This window comes from Orbicella faveolata, unplaced genomic scaffold (assembly GCF_042242905.1).
Source record: "Orbicella faveolata isolate gen_17 unplaced genomic scaffold, um_ofav_v1 contig_1, whole genome shotgun sequence".
Lineage (NCBI taxonomy): Eukaryota > Metazoa > Cnidaria > Anthozoa > Scleractinia > Merulinidae > Orbicella > Orbicella faveolata.
The window spans coordinates 7,987,501-8,007,613 of record NW_028301536.1 but is presented as its reverse complement, the minus strand read 5'-3'; the positions used below and the strand labels follow the sequence as shown (position 1 = coordinate 8,007,613).

The following is a 20,113-nucleotide window of genomic DNA, read 5'->3' as shown; positions in this document are numbered from 1 at the left end:
TGACATAAATAATTTATTACTTTGCCGAGAAGGTGCTATCGATGCTTCCAGTTCGTTATTAGTGTTCTATATGATATATCAACAAACAGATTTTGCACGCTGTAATTCGGATAAAAATGAAATTATTCATTCACATCCGCCTGGATTGGAACTATTCTGGAACACAGACAAGGACAAAACTGGACTGAAATCAAACACTTTGTTGCCATAAATCTAAAGAAGCCTACAAATGAGGTAAACGCTTGATGAATAATTCTTATTTGCATCAATGATCTTAGTTAAATATTTCCAGGCTTTGATATTCCTTGTGTACATAACGTCTGAGACATTGAGATTTTCGTTAAAATCAAATCCGTTTCCTTCTGACAAAAATCCGATCCTTAAACAGATGTGTCAATAAATTTATTTTTGAAATGTTTTCCAGCGAACTGGTATAGAATTTCAATTGATAGAATGATGTGGAATTTCGCTATTTGTGATAAGCTGATGGTGTTGTCTTCTCAGCGGCGATCAATACAATCACTAAGACTTTAGGCAAAGCTTTCTTTGCTTAGAAATAAGCGATATCTGTGGTGTAAATGAGCGTCATTTGCCTTGGGAATCTTCCTTGATAATGAGACTACGAGGCGGCATTATTAACTGCGGCGTAAATCAAGCATTTATTCCAAGTCTTAGTCGTGAATTTAAGCTACAAAATAAGAGAAGAACGAGAAACTTAGACAGTTATGGAAAACCAAATCAATTTTGAAATATTTAGGGACGTGCTTAGTATCTCTTTAACTTAACATCTGCAACCGAAATATTCCTCATGTTTATGAAACTAGCTTGGCACAGAAACGTAACATCCATGTGTTTCTGCCACAGCATGAAAACAGGAGGCACATAAAACATGTACTATGAACAAAGCTGATGCCAAAGCCGTCGACGTCTAGAAAGATGGTTTTTACCTGGCAATTTATCTGCACGTTTCTTATTTTTTTGCACCAGCGAGAAAATGAAGAAGGCAGCTATTTGAGATATTAGAGATATACAGTACTCTGACATTTCTTTGTCACACCTATAACGTTTTTGACTGACAACAGATCAAAAATATTCGTGCCTTCACATCTTAAACTTAATTATACGAAATTTTTAACGCAGTTGGGGATCGAGGATGGAAAAAATATTTATCTCATGAAATAGACATATGTATATTTTAGTAACCAAGTCTTCCACGATATCCAATAAAATGTTACAAATTATTTTTGGCGATAACTTTGTCGATTTAAAATGCGTTTGAGTTTTGTCTCGTTTTCAATCGATTTTCTTACCCGAACGGACTCGAAAGTAACCGTGATTTGCATAAATGAAAAACACTCCCTTTTAAATTTATATCCGTAATTCATATCGTATAAATATTTTTCGAGGTAAGTTTAATGCGATTTAGAGACAGCACTATCTAATTAAATACAGTCAATCAGAGTTAAAACTTCAATGTTCTTAAAACGGTTTCAAAATATATAAAGGTAAACAATTCAACCAAGCGTTGTGTGCCTTGCGGGAGGTTTGTCGCAGAACAAAATTTACTTTAGATTTAATTGAAACATTTCGAATCTTGATCACAATGTAAGTCATCTAAAGTTCCATTAGGCAGCACTCTGAGCAAAAGGGTTGTTATCGGTTTTAATGATCATCAAAACAGTTACAGAAATGGAAGAAGTGAACGATCGAAAAGAGCGTGCGTGTTATTCTAGATATCTGGCAAGCTGGTCTTAAACAGGTCTTGAAATATCGCTCAGATATTTGGATCAGACTCTTTTAACGTAATTGTTCCAAGGAACGTCTGCACCACAGTTTAAATCTGTGCTAATCACAAAATAACCTAGTCGTTTAATAAAATTCCGGATAACCGTAACAGGTTGCGTTGTAGTTGCAGACTCTACTGAATAGAAATTTGGTTTCCATTTCCATTCCTACAGCTCAAAATAATTTCAATACCAGATGAGATAAACTATAGATTGGTTATTAACATATTTTCCTATGGAGTTGAGGAATGATTTAAGATTATTTTTTGTCAAAATGGATTCTATTTGCGGTACAAATATGTTGAAAAGGTTGAGTTATTAACATTTATATAGCAAACACTTGGGCTAATTACTGATAACTGATATCCCGCTTAACCGCATCTAAAATAACTGCTGTGTTTCCCATCTCATCAAATATTGCGGTGGTCAAAGCAGAGATAACAAAATCATAAAAAATCTTGTGTTTACAAGTCCATCCGCCAAACACAGATAAAAGCCCATGCGTTCTTTACGAACGCGCAGAAAATTTCTCTTTAGAAGTGTTAATGAAAATATAATGTGATCCTATTTGAATTCCTCAAAGAAACCACTACAGTACTGCAGGTTTTTAGCCGGTGATTGTGCCAAGACAAATACAGATATTTGTAAACTAATCTCCGGGAGATTCGGGATTTGCAATTGTGGTTTATACGGTTAAATCTAAAAAAAAATTGTTTATGTTAATACATATTCAAATTGTGGCAACTGGAGGTGGCAAAAGATACTTATTTTTATTTCATTCTGATTCTTCACCAATTCCTCCGTCGCAATCAAGTAAGTATAACAGTTACAACTGATTATTCAATTAATTATCCCTAAAAAGAATATTTTAAGTATCTGCATTTGTAAGAAATTGCTTTACGTACAAAAGTGCCGTTGGCGTGACTTTGCGACAGTAAAATTTCGTGGATACCGCAGTCTTGACAAAATAGAGTCTTCCCTCGTCTCGGAAGGGAGCTCAGAATACATGACAAATTCTGACAACAGGTTTCTTTCACTTGATATACTATTATACGAAACCAATTCAGGCATTAAATGTCCGTAAGCGATTTCATTAGCAAATGAAACCTAGTAGTATATTGTGCAAGCTTTCCTTTCCTAATTCACTCTTGTACTTGTAGTTACATCACCTGGATTATGAAGTTTTACCTTCCAATAGCAGCAGCTATAGTGGCATTCCTTAGTCTTATTGCCTGTGGGTTTACTGAGGGGTAAGTTAAAAAAATATATCGTAATTACAACAATGTTATTGAATTGTTAAAGTTAAAGAAACCTGTTTTCTCGTGTGTTCTGTCAACGAATTTGTGAAGCCACATTACCTTCTTTGTGGCCATTAAGAAGGAGCGGAGTGTTCTTAGGACGAGCCAGCAAACTCAATTCGAAAATCTCAAATATTCAAGTACTAATTTCACTTTAGTTTTTACACATTGTTTCATTGCGCAGAGTGCACTAATTTACGAGAGTTATGTTTCACAAATCTTCGCGAGATATCGTTACCTACATGTACTTACTGGACACTGGACAAAAAATTGTTCGTTAGTTAGATAGAAATCGAGCAACAGCAAAAAAACTAGAAACGTATTGTGGGTAAATATGATAATTTAATTGTTTAACTTTCGCTGAAACCAAAATTTCGCAATCTATCCCTCTCCAATTACAAGGTCAGAACGTTGGATTTATTCAATCGCCGACAACTGTAACTTAGGTACGTTATTTCGAACACAAATCCTCGATCTAAAATTCTTTTAACACTGCAACTTCGAAACCTGGGATTAACTGAGGAGTCTTTAAGAAAAAGTGATTCAAGAGCGTTGCCAGTATCAAAGCAATTTGTAAAATATATCGTTAACATAATCTGTTTATTAAGACTTGATAATTCTCCATTACAATTTCAGTGCTCCTGACGATATGAGAAAAAGCATGATTGAAGCTTACAACCTGTCACGGGCGATAAACCGGAGTCTAACAGGTTATGACAGGAAAGTCAGACCAAACGCAGGTGGACCGCCAGTCATAGTGAAAATAGAATTTAAAGTCATCTCCTTTGGAGAAATCAAGGAGGCTAATATGGTACGCCATTAGAGACCATACAGCTACGTTTATCTCAGTTTCAGTAGCATATTTTACTGGAATCATAAAGTGCACACTTCCAAAGCGTACAATTCAAAATCGCAGATCACAGCACTGAACGTCTAAGGGAACTTGGTCGAATATTCCATATTACTTGAGCTTTCTGCTGTCCCATAAACAGAGTATGGAATAATGATCGGCTAAAACATTAATTATTTTATTAAAATTTATCCATTAAAATAGCCTATTTTTAATCTTCCAAGGTTTGATTTTAAATAAGCACCTGCATATTATAAAAAAGTATATCTATTCTCATGCTTTCTTCTCATTGTGCACTGATCGAAAAGCGTTTTCATAACATTACGTTTTCCAGCATCCCTTCATAACACTGGTCAATTTTGGAAGTCCTGACTTCAGGAAAACTGAATAGATACATCTTTTTAATAACTTAATCCTCACGACAGATCTACTAAATGACTGGTCGTCTTTTCATCTCAGCGACAAAGATTGGTTTCTCAAACTCCCGTCTTTTCATATTTCAATTGAAAATGTAGTGATACAGTAACATTAAAATCAACTTTTGAGTCTGGATTAGAAATTTAGGTAAACGCTCGTTGTGTTAAAGGAATATTCGATGGACATATTCATGCGGCAATGGTGGCACGATCCAAGGTTTAAGAACAACTACAGCAAACCATTCAACATGGCCGCCGATCCAACTAAACTGTTCTGGACTCCAGATACATACTTCTGGAATGTGAAGGATGCCAAATACCATCACGTGACCAGGGAGAATATGAGAGTGAAAATATCTCCTGCCGGAGAGGTTTATTACAGCACAAGGTAAAATGATAAAAAAAAACTTCATTACTATCAGTACAGACAAATGTCAGCAAATCAGTTTCACAATTATCTTAGCATAGTCAGCGATCCTTCTTGTTTCGTAAACTCCAAAGCCCCAGTGACAGGGCTTTACTTACTTTATAAGGTGAAACAAAGTTTGGCCACTGCGAACGAATTGTGTGAATTTTACATTGCACTAAATGACACGCGAAACCTAACCGGCAGGGACTGACTTTTAGGCCACCGTCAGTCACAATTGCGACAACAACCTGGAGAAATAAACAATTAAACATACGAGAGAACTGGGTTGAAATCTACTGATAACAAACTAAGGCAGTGACCTCTTTGTTCACAATTTATGTTATTTGTGCTTTATCGGACATTTTAATTGCACGCTAAATAATAGCAATTCTCGGGCCTTTCTGTATCTTTCAGAATTACTTTAACAGCCCAGTGTGATATGGATTTGCGTCTCTACCCAATGGACACACAGTATTGTCCCCTTATTATAGAAAGCTGTATGTATTTGCCACAGAGGAACTGAGCATGTTGACTGTTAACATGGCCATGCTTAGAAATAGGATGTCTACATCTTCCTTACCTCAACAACCGTGAAATAACGAGCACCATTATCACATAAAATAGCGAGTTCTTTATGCATTATCTTATTAGAGTTTCGTTGATAAACAGATGTAAGACAACATAACAACAACAATCAAGCCAACTAATAAGCTCTTAATCCGTTCTAAAAATATCATACCTCTAAAGAACAAATGCTTCCCTACTCTGGTGCTCCTGGTATATCCTTTTATATGTTACGAATATAAATCATTTTGCATATCTTATACTTCAAAATAAAACCAAACAAACTGTTACGGAGCTGTGTCCTTTTGTAAATTGTTTGTTTGGTCAGAAAACAAGAACAAGAAAATATTACTGAAAAAGTTTGCATGGCTTTGAGAACAAGAATATTAAACTAGAAATACAACGTTTTGTCTTGAAAAACTATCAGACAGCCTTAGACTCACACCATTTGTTTCTGTTTGATGGTAGATGCGTACACGACAGCAGATGTAGATTACCGTTGGAAGGGAGGAGATGATCAGGGCATAGAAATAGTGTCCGCTGAAATGGCTCAGTTTGATCTGACTGGAGTTAAGACCCGCACTAAATCGCAGACCAACAGTAAAGGTGACAAATAGAACGGAATAGAAAATCTAATAATAAAAGAGAAGCAGTTTCCGGCTAGGAGAGGAACCGTGACACACTAATGGTACAACAGAATGTTTGCTAGAATACGTGCATAAAAAAACACCTTTTCTAATCATTATATGGTGCCGTCCATAAGCATACTTTGTAGCTGAATATTCTTAAAATTGTCTTTTCCTGATTTCTTAAACGGATGAAACTTAACAACCAGCCGTGGATTATGGTCTATACCATATTTTCGATTGATGAACGTTTAAGACAGCACCTGGATGGACAAATGAAGGTAACCAAGGTCAACCAATAAGCATGCAGTGTAATTCATGTTCTCTGAATTTTGGGTTGGTAAATTAAATGGTAATCCTCCCTTAACGTTATGAATACACGTACACATAGCGGAGACTTTTAAGTATGCTCATATTTTTTGTTAATTTGCAATTGAGGCTTCAGTCTTGACATTCAATATTTCCTTTGAAGCGTGCTCATTAGTGGATTAGCCTATCAGAAACACACATCGCCTCTAATACAGCAAAGCTCGGATGCAGTCTAGAGATGACTTACCTTAGTAAGTTTCTCCATTAAATTTTTTTCTCTTTTTCTCAAAAGGTTCCTTTGCAAGTCTCACAGCGGTGTTTTCGTTTCGAAGACGCACAGAGAGCTTTGTGTCTTCCATCTTTGTTCCCGCCATAGTGCTGGTTGTCCTGTCTTGGTGCTGCTTCTTTATATCACCTTCTGCTGTCCCGGCCAGAGTGGCCCTCAGCATCACCACCATCTTAACATCAATTTTGCTCAAGGGGAACGTTAACAGGGACATGCCCAAGGTCAGTTACATGAAGGCGGTTGACTACTTCTTGCTGACGTCGTTTGGTTTCATTTTCGCCGCGTTGATCGAGTTTATCATCGTGCTCAACACCAATCCAGTATTCTCAGCGCCTTCCTGGTTCAAAAGGGGTAAAAAGGCGGATGGCAAAAAGGAAATCGCGATGGAATGCGAGGTAAGTGCATGAACCATGAAATCAGTAACAAACTTTAAAAGTCTGTTTTCGTCACTGGCTCACATATCTTTATCCTCATTTTAGATACATCAAGACATTCCCCTCTAGCTAACTGATGATTTCCTATATTCTCCTTACGGCTCTGCCTGACAATGCATTTATAAGTTAAATTTTTGATCACTGTTTGGAGACTGTTGGTAACGGTTAATAATTTTCAGAATCCTCTATGAGAACCTTCTTAAAACAGTACTTCTATGTTTTTATTTCTTCCCTTTTCAGGCCCATAGCAGAGGCAGTGTTGATCTTATCGTGCAAGTAATGGATGAAGGAGTGTGTAGAATCAGGAACAACAAAGGAAATATTAAGCTGAAACCTCAACCCAAACAACAACTTCCTACAACACCTCAAGAAGGAGTTAAACCCAAGGCACACTGGATCGACCGATTGTCAAGATTTGTCTTCCCTACTTTGTATGTCACATTCCTTGTTTCCTACACCATATATTACGGTGTGCTTAGGGAAGAAAACGAAGGAAACAAAGATGTGGTGGAATAAACAATTTATCTGAAGAAAGACAAGACAATTTGAATGGAAATTACTGGTTTTGGTTTGTTAATTGGCAATTATCAACAGAGATAAATTTGAAATAGTCTTAGAATCATTTTAAAAAACCTTACCCCGAAGATGACAGTAAATATTCACACGGGTAAATAAAATACCTCCAGAGAGGTAGCAGCTAACTGAATTAAAGGCTTCGCATAATTTTTCGATGAATGCCTGACTTAAGAATTAAAAAAAAAAACAAAGCTATCAGTAGCATTCCTCTGTCTACAAACACATTAATAACACTATTTAGTTTCGAACTGAACATAAGTTGACAGAAGAAAACTGCCAACGCTTATATGAAAACCAGTAGAATAACTGGAACAAAAACAGTTTGATAAGTTTTGAGGGCCAAATTGTGCTAAGTAAAAGAAAAGTAATTTAACTTAAGGTCAAGATTAATGTGACTTTATTCAGACAGTAGCAACAGGAATGCATTTTTGCTTTTTGTTGTTACTCTTTGGCCTACTGGTCATTTTACAGTATGATAATATATAAGATGAAACGAAATCTCACAATGTCCCAGCCCAGTACAACCGTCCTTTGGCACCGTAGTATCCCGACAGATTTAAGGCTCAAGTAAATTAAATACATTTTCATTAAATTTCAGTTTTAAGATTAGCATTTTTAATTACCAAGGATCGACGACAGACGAATTATATTTTCATTATTCGATGGCTTAACAGGTTAGAACCGTGGACTGCAAATGGTAAAACAATCCTCGCCTTGAGCTGATAAGCCATCTTATAAAGTGCGCAATAGAATAAGGTTGATTCGTCATATCGAATTAGTATCGGTATCTAGTTTATGATAAACGTTAAGCTAAAAGATTATGGAAATCAACTAAAACAAACCGGTACAGTGGATATTGTCAGGCAAAAATGAAAGCGCGCCATAATTCTAAAGATTATAATTCTGTGACCTAAACTACTTAGCTAAACTTTTGTAGCGATTTGGAAATATGTACAAAGTTAATGACCTAATAATAATATGCATTTACCCTGTTTACAGGATAATTATTATATATTCTGAGTATATAATGCCGCTAAGGCGATAGTTTCTTTGTCTTTCCTCACATCCTCTATTTATTTCACTTTTGCAAAAGGTCAGTTTCATTCTGCTCAAAACTTAGTTAAAGCTTATAACTACGAGGATGAGGTCATTTAACGGCAAGTTACGTATTGTAAATACTGTACAATATCCTTTGGAGTAGGACTGCTGAAATAAATCTCTCTCAATTATACTCTGCAGATTATATGACCATTATCTGTTATCTTTTAATGACTGTGGAGAGTCTGTGGCTGTTCAAACTTCAAAACAATCATAAACGACTCACTCAATACACCTAACCTCAAAACATTGTTGTAGCTATGGTTACAGCTGTAGCTTATGGATCTAAAAGAGATTTAAGACCGCTGTGCAACATCTATGAAACATAATAGCCAGTTTAATGAGCTTTTGCCAGTAGTCTCACCATCCTCGCGGCTTTCTTATCAAATGCCCCGCTACTTTATAACTGCGAAGGTGAAATTCCACGCACGTTTCTCAATGCAAAGAAACTGGAGCTTAGTCACTGCTACCACAACCGTTCAGTGACTTTGTTGTCACTTATATTCTCAATTAAGATTGTTGTTATATCAGCTTCTCGAAATGAAATTACGTCACGATAGACAGGATGAGTTAACAAAGGTCCCCGGTTTCCACTTCTGCACAAACTGATATGAAACTTAGAAAAAAGCAGAGGAAACTGAGAACATTCGTCTCAGTATTGATATCATGGATACCTGCAAATAACCAGGATATTATTAGCCCTTGTATAGCCATGCACATATAATAACGTAAAGGGGATTTGCACAGCAGCAGTTAGCGCACGATTATCTAGATTAATTAACCAATTATAAATTGATTGAATTTTTATCCATAGCATTATAGTAAATAATACATAATGATTACATACATAGAATTATATTGAATTTACAACTACATTTACGAAACCTGCAGCTTTTCACTTTGTCATATTTTTGATCCAGAGTCAATAGACCATTTTCGTATTCTCGGTATTGGATCGGAACTAGTTTACAATGCATGGAGGCTAGTGTGGGAGAATATCATTAAAAGAGATGTATTATCATTAAAGAGATGTATTTCATATTCATTTAAAAAGACTCCACGCATTAGCCTCATTTGCAAGCTTGTTCCAGTTCAATACCGAGAATAGGAAAATTGTCTATTGTTGTATGTCAGCTGGCCCATGCACATCTGATTGCAATAAACTACCAAAAACAAAGGCGCGTCCTGCTAATATTCAAATATACATATTTTGGAAATTTTGAAATATTTCAATTAACTAACCATTTCACTGAATATTCATTTACTCCAATGAAGTTAGCAGGAAAAAACGTAGTTGCCTGGCTAAATATGATTTTCGATGCAGTCGACGAAATAGACAGCAAAAATAATTAGGAAAAAGACAGTGAACAGAGGGCGCTTTACATTCAATTAAAAATTCCAGAAGTTTTGAAACGAGGGCAAATTGGACGGAAATTTCCCTGGTAAACTATCTCGAAAATCCGAATTGAATTTCCGGAATGCGAGCCGTTCAACCGAAAACTACGGGGGGAAAGTTAAATGAGGAGATTCCGGTAACAAATTTTCGAAGATTTGCGTATACCTCGTGAGGTTGTCCTCTTTTCAGGAAATTCTAGATGTTGGAAATTTCTGGAAATTCGCGCCGGAACTTTTGGTCAAATGGAAAGGGCCCACTATTTCGACAAGGAATCAAAACTGCTGCCTATTAGTCCTTGCTCTTGTAATGCACGACGTACGCCAGAAGGAAGAGGGCGTATAGAGTTGGAAAGAGCACACGGGAGCTTTTGTCAACCCAGTGGTCCTTGGAATTGCTTGGTTGCCTCTCGGCTTGTTTGCTGGGCTTGGTCAGATCTAATTTCCTTGGGGAAGCGCTGATCTTCAGAATAAGTTCCTCTGCGCCATCCTGCAAAAGAAATATCAAGAAAGCGAAGAAAATATAGTTTCCAGTAAAATTCCATGGTATTATGTTGAATGTCAAATCTACTAATACAAACCAACATGACTAGAACGTTGTTCGTCTCGGTGACCAAACAAAGACGAAAAAACTCATAATCACGAGGGCAAGATTAAATGTGCTGACCCACATACAGCAATACCAACTTTTTACTGGCCACGTAATCGGATTGAAGTGTAAATCTTGAAAACCAGTCAGTGATTGGCTGGTTTGTATTATTTACCTGGGCTTGAACGGGCTCATTCTTTTGCTTTTTCTTCCCGCAGTAGAAACTATCCACGAGTACATTAGGAGTATTAAGAACGATAATGTATTCAATCAGAGCAGCGAAGATGAAGCCAAATGACGTTAACATAAAGTAGTCTACAGCTTTCATATAGCTGACCTAAAAGGAGGAATATAATAGTAACAACAATCACTTTATTTACATGAATTATGAATTCACGACACAAAAAACCGGAAGAAAAAGCCAAGTTTGTCCCTGACCCAAAGAAGTCCACACTAACGGACCTACTACTGCTAATATAGCTACCTCAACAGCATTCTGAAACTTATAGGAAACGACCTCATATGAGTGCTGAACATGGACATCAATCCATCAAAAGGCTAACTGAGAAACAAAATATTAACAGTAACGATGTGGTAATTTATAGCGACATTCTCCAATAACTGCTCTCAGTCAACCAAGATAATTAGTTTGGATTTAACTATTGGCCAGTGCTTAACTGAGCTGCTTTCTGATTGAGAGGTAGCAAGAGAGGAAGCTATTAAAGAAAGAAGCACTATTATAGACAGGAAACAAATTGCTGTTACTTGGCCATCAAGCATCAAGAGGCATGCACTGCTTACGTACCTTGGGAATATTGGAGTTTAGGCTGCTGGAAAGCAGGATGGTAGTAAGAATGGTTGTTATACTGAGTGATATTCTTGCGGGGACAGCACTGGGAGTGATGAAAAACGTACACCATGACAACACCACCAGGATCACTTCCGGTACGTACACCGCTGAAATGTAGTAGTCGAGCCGACGTCTGAATGAAAACACCGCCTTCAGTTTGGCAAATGAACCTTAAAGGCAATGACATAAGATAAAATACTTTAAATTATCATCTTCCATTACTTCTACTTAGCCTTGAGTTTATAAAGTAGAAGAATATGAGGCTGGAACGAATCAAGAATGGGCTATACTGATTAACACCATACGGTGGAGTAATTTCTTTATGATTCGGAATCCAAAATACATCTTATACAGGTTTATTAAAAAGGATATAATGAACGTATTGCGATATTTGAAAATTTCTTTTGAGAGATAGATAGTCAACACCTGAAAGCGAGAAAAGTACTTAGAAAATTGTACGCCATATCTGTTATATCTGATACCTGATGGTTGTCTTGTGGCCCAGCCTCGGGTCAATTACCGAAGCCGATCGAAACCGTCAGCGAGCAGTTCAATTGTTTTAGCATAAAAGGCCAGCAGCTGATCCTAAACTTTTGGTGCCTATACACGAAAACCAAGCGTCCGCTCGGATAATCATTTGTGATTCAAGTAACAATAGATCGCATAATTCTTTAACTGTTTCCCTCAGCAACAAACGCCTCTCGAAAATTACACAACCTTCAAGTTATTTTACAAACAACTAAGCATCACTGTAAAAAGGTAAAAGAGAAATGTTGATGATTTATATGTTTTAAGCTTTATATCTCGGCAAAAGAAATTCACATAATATTTAAACGCTTTCATCAACTTTTGCGGAATTATGCCGGTTGGCGGCACTTCCGGGACTTTGTCACTTCGTCCACAGAAGTGTTCAAAGGCTTTTAAATCTTATGTTAATTTCATTTCCCGAGATACAAAGCTTATGAACTTATGAATCATCATGAAATTACCGGGAGAGCTGAGCCTACATCAGGACAAACGCTAACAAAAATTGACACAGACATTGTCAGTATTCCAACCTTTACTGTTAGTCGACGCTTCGTTTTCAGTGACCACTCGGAGAAGATCAAACTGTGCCATTTCTGAAGAAACAATTTCAACACCTTTGCCGCCTTTCCATTTATAGTCCACGTCAGCCACTGTGTGAGCATCTGAATGTATAGCAGAAACTTAGTACTTTAGTGCGCTGAAAGTAACTTCTGGCTAGTTGGTGAAACACTTAACTTAATAGCAGAGATCCCCTGTCGATCTTTTGTTAAGCAGCTCCTCAAAAGCTGAAAGGCTCAACTGTCTTATTTTATTTTTTCTACATAAACAAACCCCTTGTTTCCTATTCGGGTGTTAGGAAAACAAATTAAGCTACTTGCTCCTCTCGGGACTGGTATGTGAAGTATAATAAAGGTGGCCATAACGAAAACTCCTAAAATTTTCAAAATCAATACTCACAGCTCTCGATTCTCAAAGCACAGTGTTGAGTGTCCATTGGATACAGGCGTAGGTCCATGTCACATTGAGCCACAATTGTTATCCTGATAGAAGGTACCAAGAAAATTAAAGCGTAACAAGCCGAAGGAGAGGTGGAATCTCTGTTATTTTAGCTACATCAAATTGTTTTTGTGTATGGGTTATGCTTCCTAGAGGTGGATTTTCTAAACGACCACCTGGTGCAAGGGAGTTTCAAAGCATACCCCTCTAACGCTAACTTTAAACAGCTGAACTCCGCCATTTTTACTTGATTATTACTCCCTGGTTATAAATCATAGGAAATGAGGAGTGTCTCATAGTTAAGTCTCGCCCGATAGCTTCTAGTTAGAGCAAATAGACGATGACGCAATAGGCTACGTTCGATATATCAATATTCTAACATGGTTCCGAGGCTTTCAGGACAAACTTCTATATTTGGTGTTGTCTTCTTTGTATCCAAGTCTCTTTTGGGAATTGAAAGACAAAAGAAACTTAAAAAATTTACAATTTTGACCCGAAAACCTCGGAGCCCTGTTAGAATATTGATATATCGAACGTGGCCTATTCATCGTATCTAAGATTGCAACAATGCATAAAGTTTCTAAAGCAACCATGTGTTGTGCTGTGTCGGCGGGCAAGGGGAACGTTCGGCTATAAAGCCTGTTGTACACGATAACTGTTATCAAACAATTTTTACGTGACAAATATATTTGATCGTGTAGATGCGCCAGTAATGACTTTGGACAGCGGAAAATGGGTTAGGTCCAAAAAAATATGGCGCTTACGAACATATTTGCCACATTATATGTGACGAGTCATCTACGAGGCAGTTTTCGTATGTGGCAACTTTTAGTAGTAGTAAGCAATCGCTCGATATCGAGTACAATGTCTACTTGATGGTGTTCAATTTATGAGTTCGTTGATGACTGAGCAGGCCAAATCTCCAACGGCAGATTCGTAGACAGATGAGATTAAAGCTATGCCGCCATCCTGTTGCCACTCTTTTCTCTCTGACCGGAGTCTCTCGCGGTGTTCTTTCCTCGGTTACTCACTGTGCTCCGCACCACTGTGGATGCTGTCGGATAGGGATTGGATCTTTTGTGCCTCCTGCTCCCAACAATTGTTCTTCGTCTCACGTACCTGACGCTGGACTTTTGATCTCACTTCGTGGTATTGCTGTTTCTTTCCTTCATTCCTGATGTCATTTTGCCAAACAGGGAGCCACCTGCCACATAAAAGCTAACAGGCCAGCTTTTCAGCAAATATATTCATCACATAACAATTGGCGAATTTTCCTCGTTTACAGGAGCAAATAAGAATTGTCACATAAACATTGCTCGTGTAGACCAGGCTTAAAGGTAAATTAGCTGTCTTCTGAGAATCCGGAAAAGGGTGCCGTTTCAGTGTGAGTTGGTAGTGAGTTTACCTTGTACTGAAGTAAATCTCTCCATCCGATGAGATTCTCAGCCGCATGTTTTCCCTGGTCACGTGATGATACTTTGCATTCTTGACATTCCAGAAATAAGTATCTGGCGTCCATAAAAGGTTGGTCGGGTCAAACGCTATGTTGAATGGAGTAGAATAGTTATGCCTCATCCTCGGGTCTCTCCACCACTGGCGGAAGAATATGTCCATGCTGTACTCCTGAAAGTCAGCATAACGTTTAGCATAGTCATTTCAGAATGGAGCATTTCAAAGTGCTCTGACATTTTAAATATATATTTGTTAAATAATTCAAACCTGATAGCCCAGTGTTCGGGAGGTCATGGGTTCGATTCCTGTCGGGGACTCAGAATTTTTCTTTGTCCCACGCTCGTGTCATGTTGATTAATTCACCTTCACAATTCAAACCTGATTTTGAAAAATGTTCAAGAGTACACAACTGCTAACCGTCAAAAGCATCTTACCATATTAACTTCTTTTATCTCACCAAATGAAATAACTTTAAACTCAACTTGCACTATGACTGGCTCGCCTGGAAAACAAATAATATAATTATCCCGTTATACAAAAAAAACTTACAATATTCAGAGAGGAAGCTATATCAGTCCTAGATGGTCTTAATGTGGTATCTCTATCCGGATCAATTTGAAATTTGAAAATACCGGTCTTTTATTAGGAGTACCCAACCGTCGGAGCAAGGCAAGAGCAAAGAACAAAATCAACACAATTATATCATCAAGATGGAGTAGAACCCGGCCACGCTGTGGAAGGCGAGCACCACGCCATCCCTACTCCCCGTTTGTATAACCAGATTTATAACCCTAAACAAGGCAAAAGTTGGAAATGTAACTTAACCTTTGGTTTGTCTTAAGGATAATTTTTTTTTATAATATTTGCCTCATTAGCATTGGCGATACAGTTTCTAATGGAGCTACAAAAACGTTAGAAAGGGAACAGAACGATCAAAACGATCCCAAGGAATTTAAGGCCAATGTATCGAAAACATTTTGTGCGACGCGGGTTTAAAAACTCAACATTTTACAAAGAATGTATTAGTTCACAAGGGCTTTTGCCACCCAGAACTTTGCAGCCAATTTCTCCTCGAATATTACACCCAAAGAGCCAAAAATTTCACCAATTACTAAGTTCTCCAAGCTCTTTTTAAAAATGTTTGTAGTTTGTAATTCGTGTCTAGCGTGATGCCTTCTCTGCGTAAAGTCGTATGTCAATGAGGAAAAATGTAAACAATGACGTCAGCAAACAATCTCCTCTTCCATAAATGCACGACATTGCTAGTAGCCGGCTAACATGCTAGCCAGGCATTATGTCTGCCAAGACATGTTTTTTTAAAAGTAATAAAAGCGAACGAGCAAATAAATGTCAAAAGACAGAGTAGTGAGATTAATAACGGTCACAGAACTCACCTCCAGCGTTTGGTCTCAACTTTGTGTCATAATTCCTCAAATTGTTGTTGATCGCCACAGATAAATTATATGCTTCCTCCATTGATTTCTTGTACATCTCCCTACGTAACAAATATAATACGTAGTAGTCTAGTTCACTTTGTAGTCCTCATATCTTTTTACGGTAGAAACTTTTATGTTACCCATTGAGACAAGACGCTCTCGAAGATCTAATAAAAGAAGCAATTATTATCATCCCCCAAAACATTTTTTTTTTGTTTCAAATAGAACTCAAAACGTAAACTGCAGCATTCAGGCTGACTGTTATTGGTAAACATCAAGAATATGTCATGAATTATAATTGGACCGAAGCCCTTCAATGATGTAGGCTACGAAAGTGCAAGCCAAAGAAGTTAATTTATCCTCGGAAACGTACCACAGCCAATAAACCAATTCTGATCTTGCGTGCAGTTTTCACTATCAATACAGTAAAGTAAGTAAAGTAAAAGCTTTATTAATGTGTCAATTTATTTAGTTTTCACAACTAATTGGGGACACAAAAAAAAAACACTGGTATTTCAAACAAAGCTTTGCGAGGACGTGAAACCAATATTTATAGTTGTATTCACATTTGATTCGTTTGGAATGTTCAAAAAAAATGTTCAAATGTTGTTGTTATAGTGGTCAATGCGCTTAGCTACACCTAGCTAGTTCACAGGCATGCCACTTAAACTGAAAGAAACAAATATATCAACTAAACATAATAGGCTTAAAAATCCCAACTGGTGGGAGGCAGACCATTTGACTATTTACAAGCGTGACCGAGGAGTTGAACTATGGTCTACCGAGAAACAACTCCAACTTAATGGTCAGAGCGGGACTTAAACCCGCGACTTCCGAATTTCAAGTCCGACGCCCTAACCAGTCGGCCACGCTGCCTCCTATAATCAAAGATGATTTTCTGTTTCTCAGCCCCCGAGAAGGATTTTAGCTCTGGTTTAAGTGCATTTTAAGTTTTTTGTTATCTGGCATGTTACGTACTGCGTCCTTGTCAAGATCCTGAATATCAGTAGAAAAAGAAACGTGTGAAAAGATGACAATACTTACATTTCGTTATCACCTTCTTTGTAAGCCAGTGAGAGAGTGACAGTGAAAAGGACTACCAAAGCCGTCCTGACATGCATTTTAAAATTCTAAAATGTGGAGCAGAAATGTAACTTTCGTTACTAGATGTAAACCGAACACATTGGAAGTTACAGCTATAAAGAAGAAGGGACAGGTTGAAAGTTTAAAAGCCCGCCGTTTTTGCCAGCAAGCATGAGAAAAGTGATTTTTATCGTAGCGTTGCCATCTGGTTATACCACTAACACGGTTATGGTTGCCACTCGCTGGTTTATCAATAATCAAGGAAGGTCAACTGCTTTAATAAGGATTACAGGCAGCCTTGGGCCAATGAAAATAAACAATGAAAATTTACTGAGTTAATTACGCAAACACCTTGAAGCAGTCCTATCTGAAAGCACTCGCATTTGGGTTAACTAATACTGAAGTCATAAACAACAGTTATTTTTAATTGTCTCGGTTTACACTAGTCTCGATCTCAGTTGAAAGCAGAAAGTTTGAAGTGGTAAAAATCAGATAAAAGTGAGACCTCTTTAGCTTTCAGCTTATCTGAAATCTTCTTGTAGTTGTAACTGTCAGACGTCGTTTAAATAATAAGAAAAAATCAATTTTGGTCGTCCTCAGCCATGAAAAATTCAAAAAGTCCACTGTGGGTTAATATGGAGTAATTGAAGTTCGAACACAATTAACCACAATCCGAAGAATTAACGGGATTACAACTGATTGCAATAATCAAAGCAAAATGTATTTTTACAACATATCATTCATTTGGGAGACATTCTTGCTTGGCTTCGTTCCAACCCATTACTGATATGGCACTTGTTAGTTTTTAATCCTGCTAACCATACTCTTCAAATCTTTGAAAAAGAACTAGATCAAAATATCATTGAAAAGTTGTGATTTGTTTTACCGAGTTAATCTAAGTGTCAAAGTTTTCATTAGCAGCACGGTACGACTGCGGTTTATTTAGAATCTTTGGACAGAAAAGGTCTCTAAACAAGGAAAATTATGTTCTAGAACAAACTATAAATAATGGAAGGTTTTTAAGGAGAAAAACCTAACATATTTTGCACAATTAGATATTCCTAATCCAATTTTTTTTAACATAATGGTAATTTCAACTCCTTCCCCTTATCCGCGCGTGAGTGCAAAGTTTTCAGGCTAAGTTAAAATTTGATTAACAAGTGCCTTTGAAAATATCTTTTTTGAATCTTGATAGAAATATGTTTTCTTAACACCAGTAATGTGTAACTCAGACAATAACTTGACTGAACCAATTACATTTCAGCTTTTGACTTTATCATCTGGGCCTTGTTTACCAACAACAATTTTCTTGAGTCCCCTCAGACTTTCGTTTCGCCAAGTTTTGCCACTATTATGACTACGTATTACCCATTCCTTGTGATTCTGCGAAATGGAGACTATTCTCGAACACCATTAGTCCAGTCATCTGGAATGCTTTAGAATGATTTCTCACTTATCGTACGAAATGTCAGCAGCTTCTTCCCAGAATGATATTCCTCGTACATTGAAAGAATGAGGTAAATGTGGTTCTTGATTATATTACTATATTATCGAAAAAGTATAAGATATAAACAATGTTAGACGGAATTTCCAGTGAATGTTATCACCTTGATTTCGTTAAAAGGGAACTACACATCTTAAAACAGAATACAAAAGCAATTTTACTTACTCTCAAGTGTAGTTACGACTTCCTGTTAAACTTTAAACTAGACTCCACACTTTGAAAAAACACTCGCATCCAAAAACGTTTCTACACAACGGAATTCCTTTGTTGCATCCCACTGAAGTCTCAGCTAAACAGAAAAACATAACAATCGTATTGTTGGATTTGAAAACCAAAACAACTGAAAGCTTCCAATCACAGGACGATGTTTAAAAGATAACAGACCCCTTCATGAGAGAAAACACTTAAGTTGTCAATAATTTATTAAAACATAACGGCCCCAAAAACCTTCTCTTTATAAATTTCTCTCATATTCGGTTCATTGAAATATTTCTTATTTTACGAACTGATTATTTGTTAGATAGACAAAGACGTCTGCGAATAAAGGAGATTGCTTGACAAAAACGTTCTCCTGTGATAAGCATGTAATTAATTCTGAAAACTATCTTTCACCTTTGATCTCATGTACGTTGGGTATAAAACATGCACAATTAATGATGATGATGATAATTTATCGGAATGGCGAAAGTTTATAATATTTATGTCAGCCAGCTTCTCAGTTAAATGAGAGCAGATTATAAACGATAAACTACATTTAAACATATGTTTCTTACCATCTCGTAATTCCACCTGCCCGAGGTAATTTTTTTTTTAATATTTTGAGATTGCGTGTCCCTGTTTTGAAATGTTCCAATAGTGAGATTATTGGTAACGAATAATAATACTCAGTTTATTTTCACGCGAATTTCTGATTAAAGCTACTGATAACAAAATGTAGACTAACACATCTACTTCAGGCAAATGCAATTCCATTTAAACAAATTAATGGTTTCATCCTGAATGTAAGAACTTGTGAATAAGGAATATAACCAGAGAGAAGATTGAAATCAGGCAAAAGATTTTCTATTTCCAGTAATATTGCCAAGAAAATTAAATTAAGTTGAACACTTGGGTATCAAGGTTGCCGACATTGTTTTGTCCCTTACTATAAAGTGATTATCACGCTTTTGTTCAGAAAAACGAAGCTCTTGTTGCGAACGGAATGAAGAGAAGACAATTTGCTCTTTCATTAAATCTAAATATAAACAAGAGAACGCTCCTCCTCTCCTTCACAGCACTTGATTTAAATTTTATGGCTTTCTTTTTTTTTATTCGAGTAAAATTGAATGATTAACATGAATAAAATATTTCCCGTAACACACATTGACGCAAGTGACGGGCATAATGAATGCTTAGCACTCAAGGCAAATATTTGATAAAAATGTCGTCACGTTCTGTTTACAGCCCAGGTAATGGAGGTAGTTTATTGTTGTATAGTCAGTCTACAAGGCTGTAGCGTGACGGAAATTCTTACAGACGCATTATCAGAAACATAGACTTCTTTCATATCTGATTATTTTTTAACGCATAGTCTCTTATAAGATCCTGAAATAAGTAACTAACTTCTAAATTTTCACCGAGGCAAGTTCATCGG

The 20,113-nt window shown here is 36.9% G+C and overlaps 2 protein-coding genes across 2 annotated transcripts; one reads left to right on the top strand and one right to left on the bottom strand.

Annotated features, from left to right (window-relative positions):
* The first annotated feature begins 38 nt into the window (after positions 1–38).
* On the top strand, positions 39–8,787 carry LOC110045911 (gamma-aminobutyric acid receptor subunit beta-2-like). Its single transcript, XM_020751572.2, has 8 exons — positions 39–234; positions 2,945–3,034; positions 3,719–3,893; positions 4,519–4,736; positions 5,172–5,254; positions 5,790–5,927; positions 6,549–6,937; positions 7,217–8,787. Exons 1-8 carry the CDS (start codon positions 230–232, stop codon positions 7,490–7,492), a joined length of 1,374 nt encoding a protein of 457 aa, XP_020607231.1. The 5' UTR covers positions 39–229; the 3' UTR covers positions 7,493–8,787.
* LOC110045919 (gamma-aminobutyric acid receptor subunit beta-like) lies at positions 7,974–18,761 on the bottom strand. The gene is made up of 10 exons (XM_020751583.2): positions 18,646–18,761; positions 16,938–17,023; positions 15,852–15,952; positions 14,892–14,959; positions 14,411–14,628; positions 12,967–13,049; positions 12,540–12,671; positions 11,437–11,651; positions 10,807–10,968; positions 7,974–10,532 (listed from the first exon to the last, which is right to left on the bottom strand). The coding sequence occupies exons 2-10, from the start codon at positions 17,012–17,014 to the stop codon at positions 10,335–10,337; spliced, it is 1,254 nt and encodes a 417-aa protein (XP_020607242.2). The 5' UTR covers positions 17,015–17,023; positions 18,646–18,761; the 3' UTR covers positions 7,974–10,334.
* Between the last annotated feature and the right edge of the window lie 1,352 nt (positions 18,762–20,113).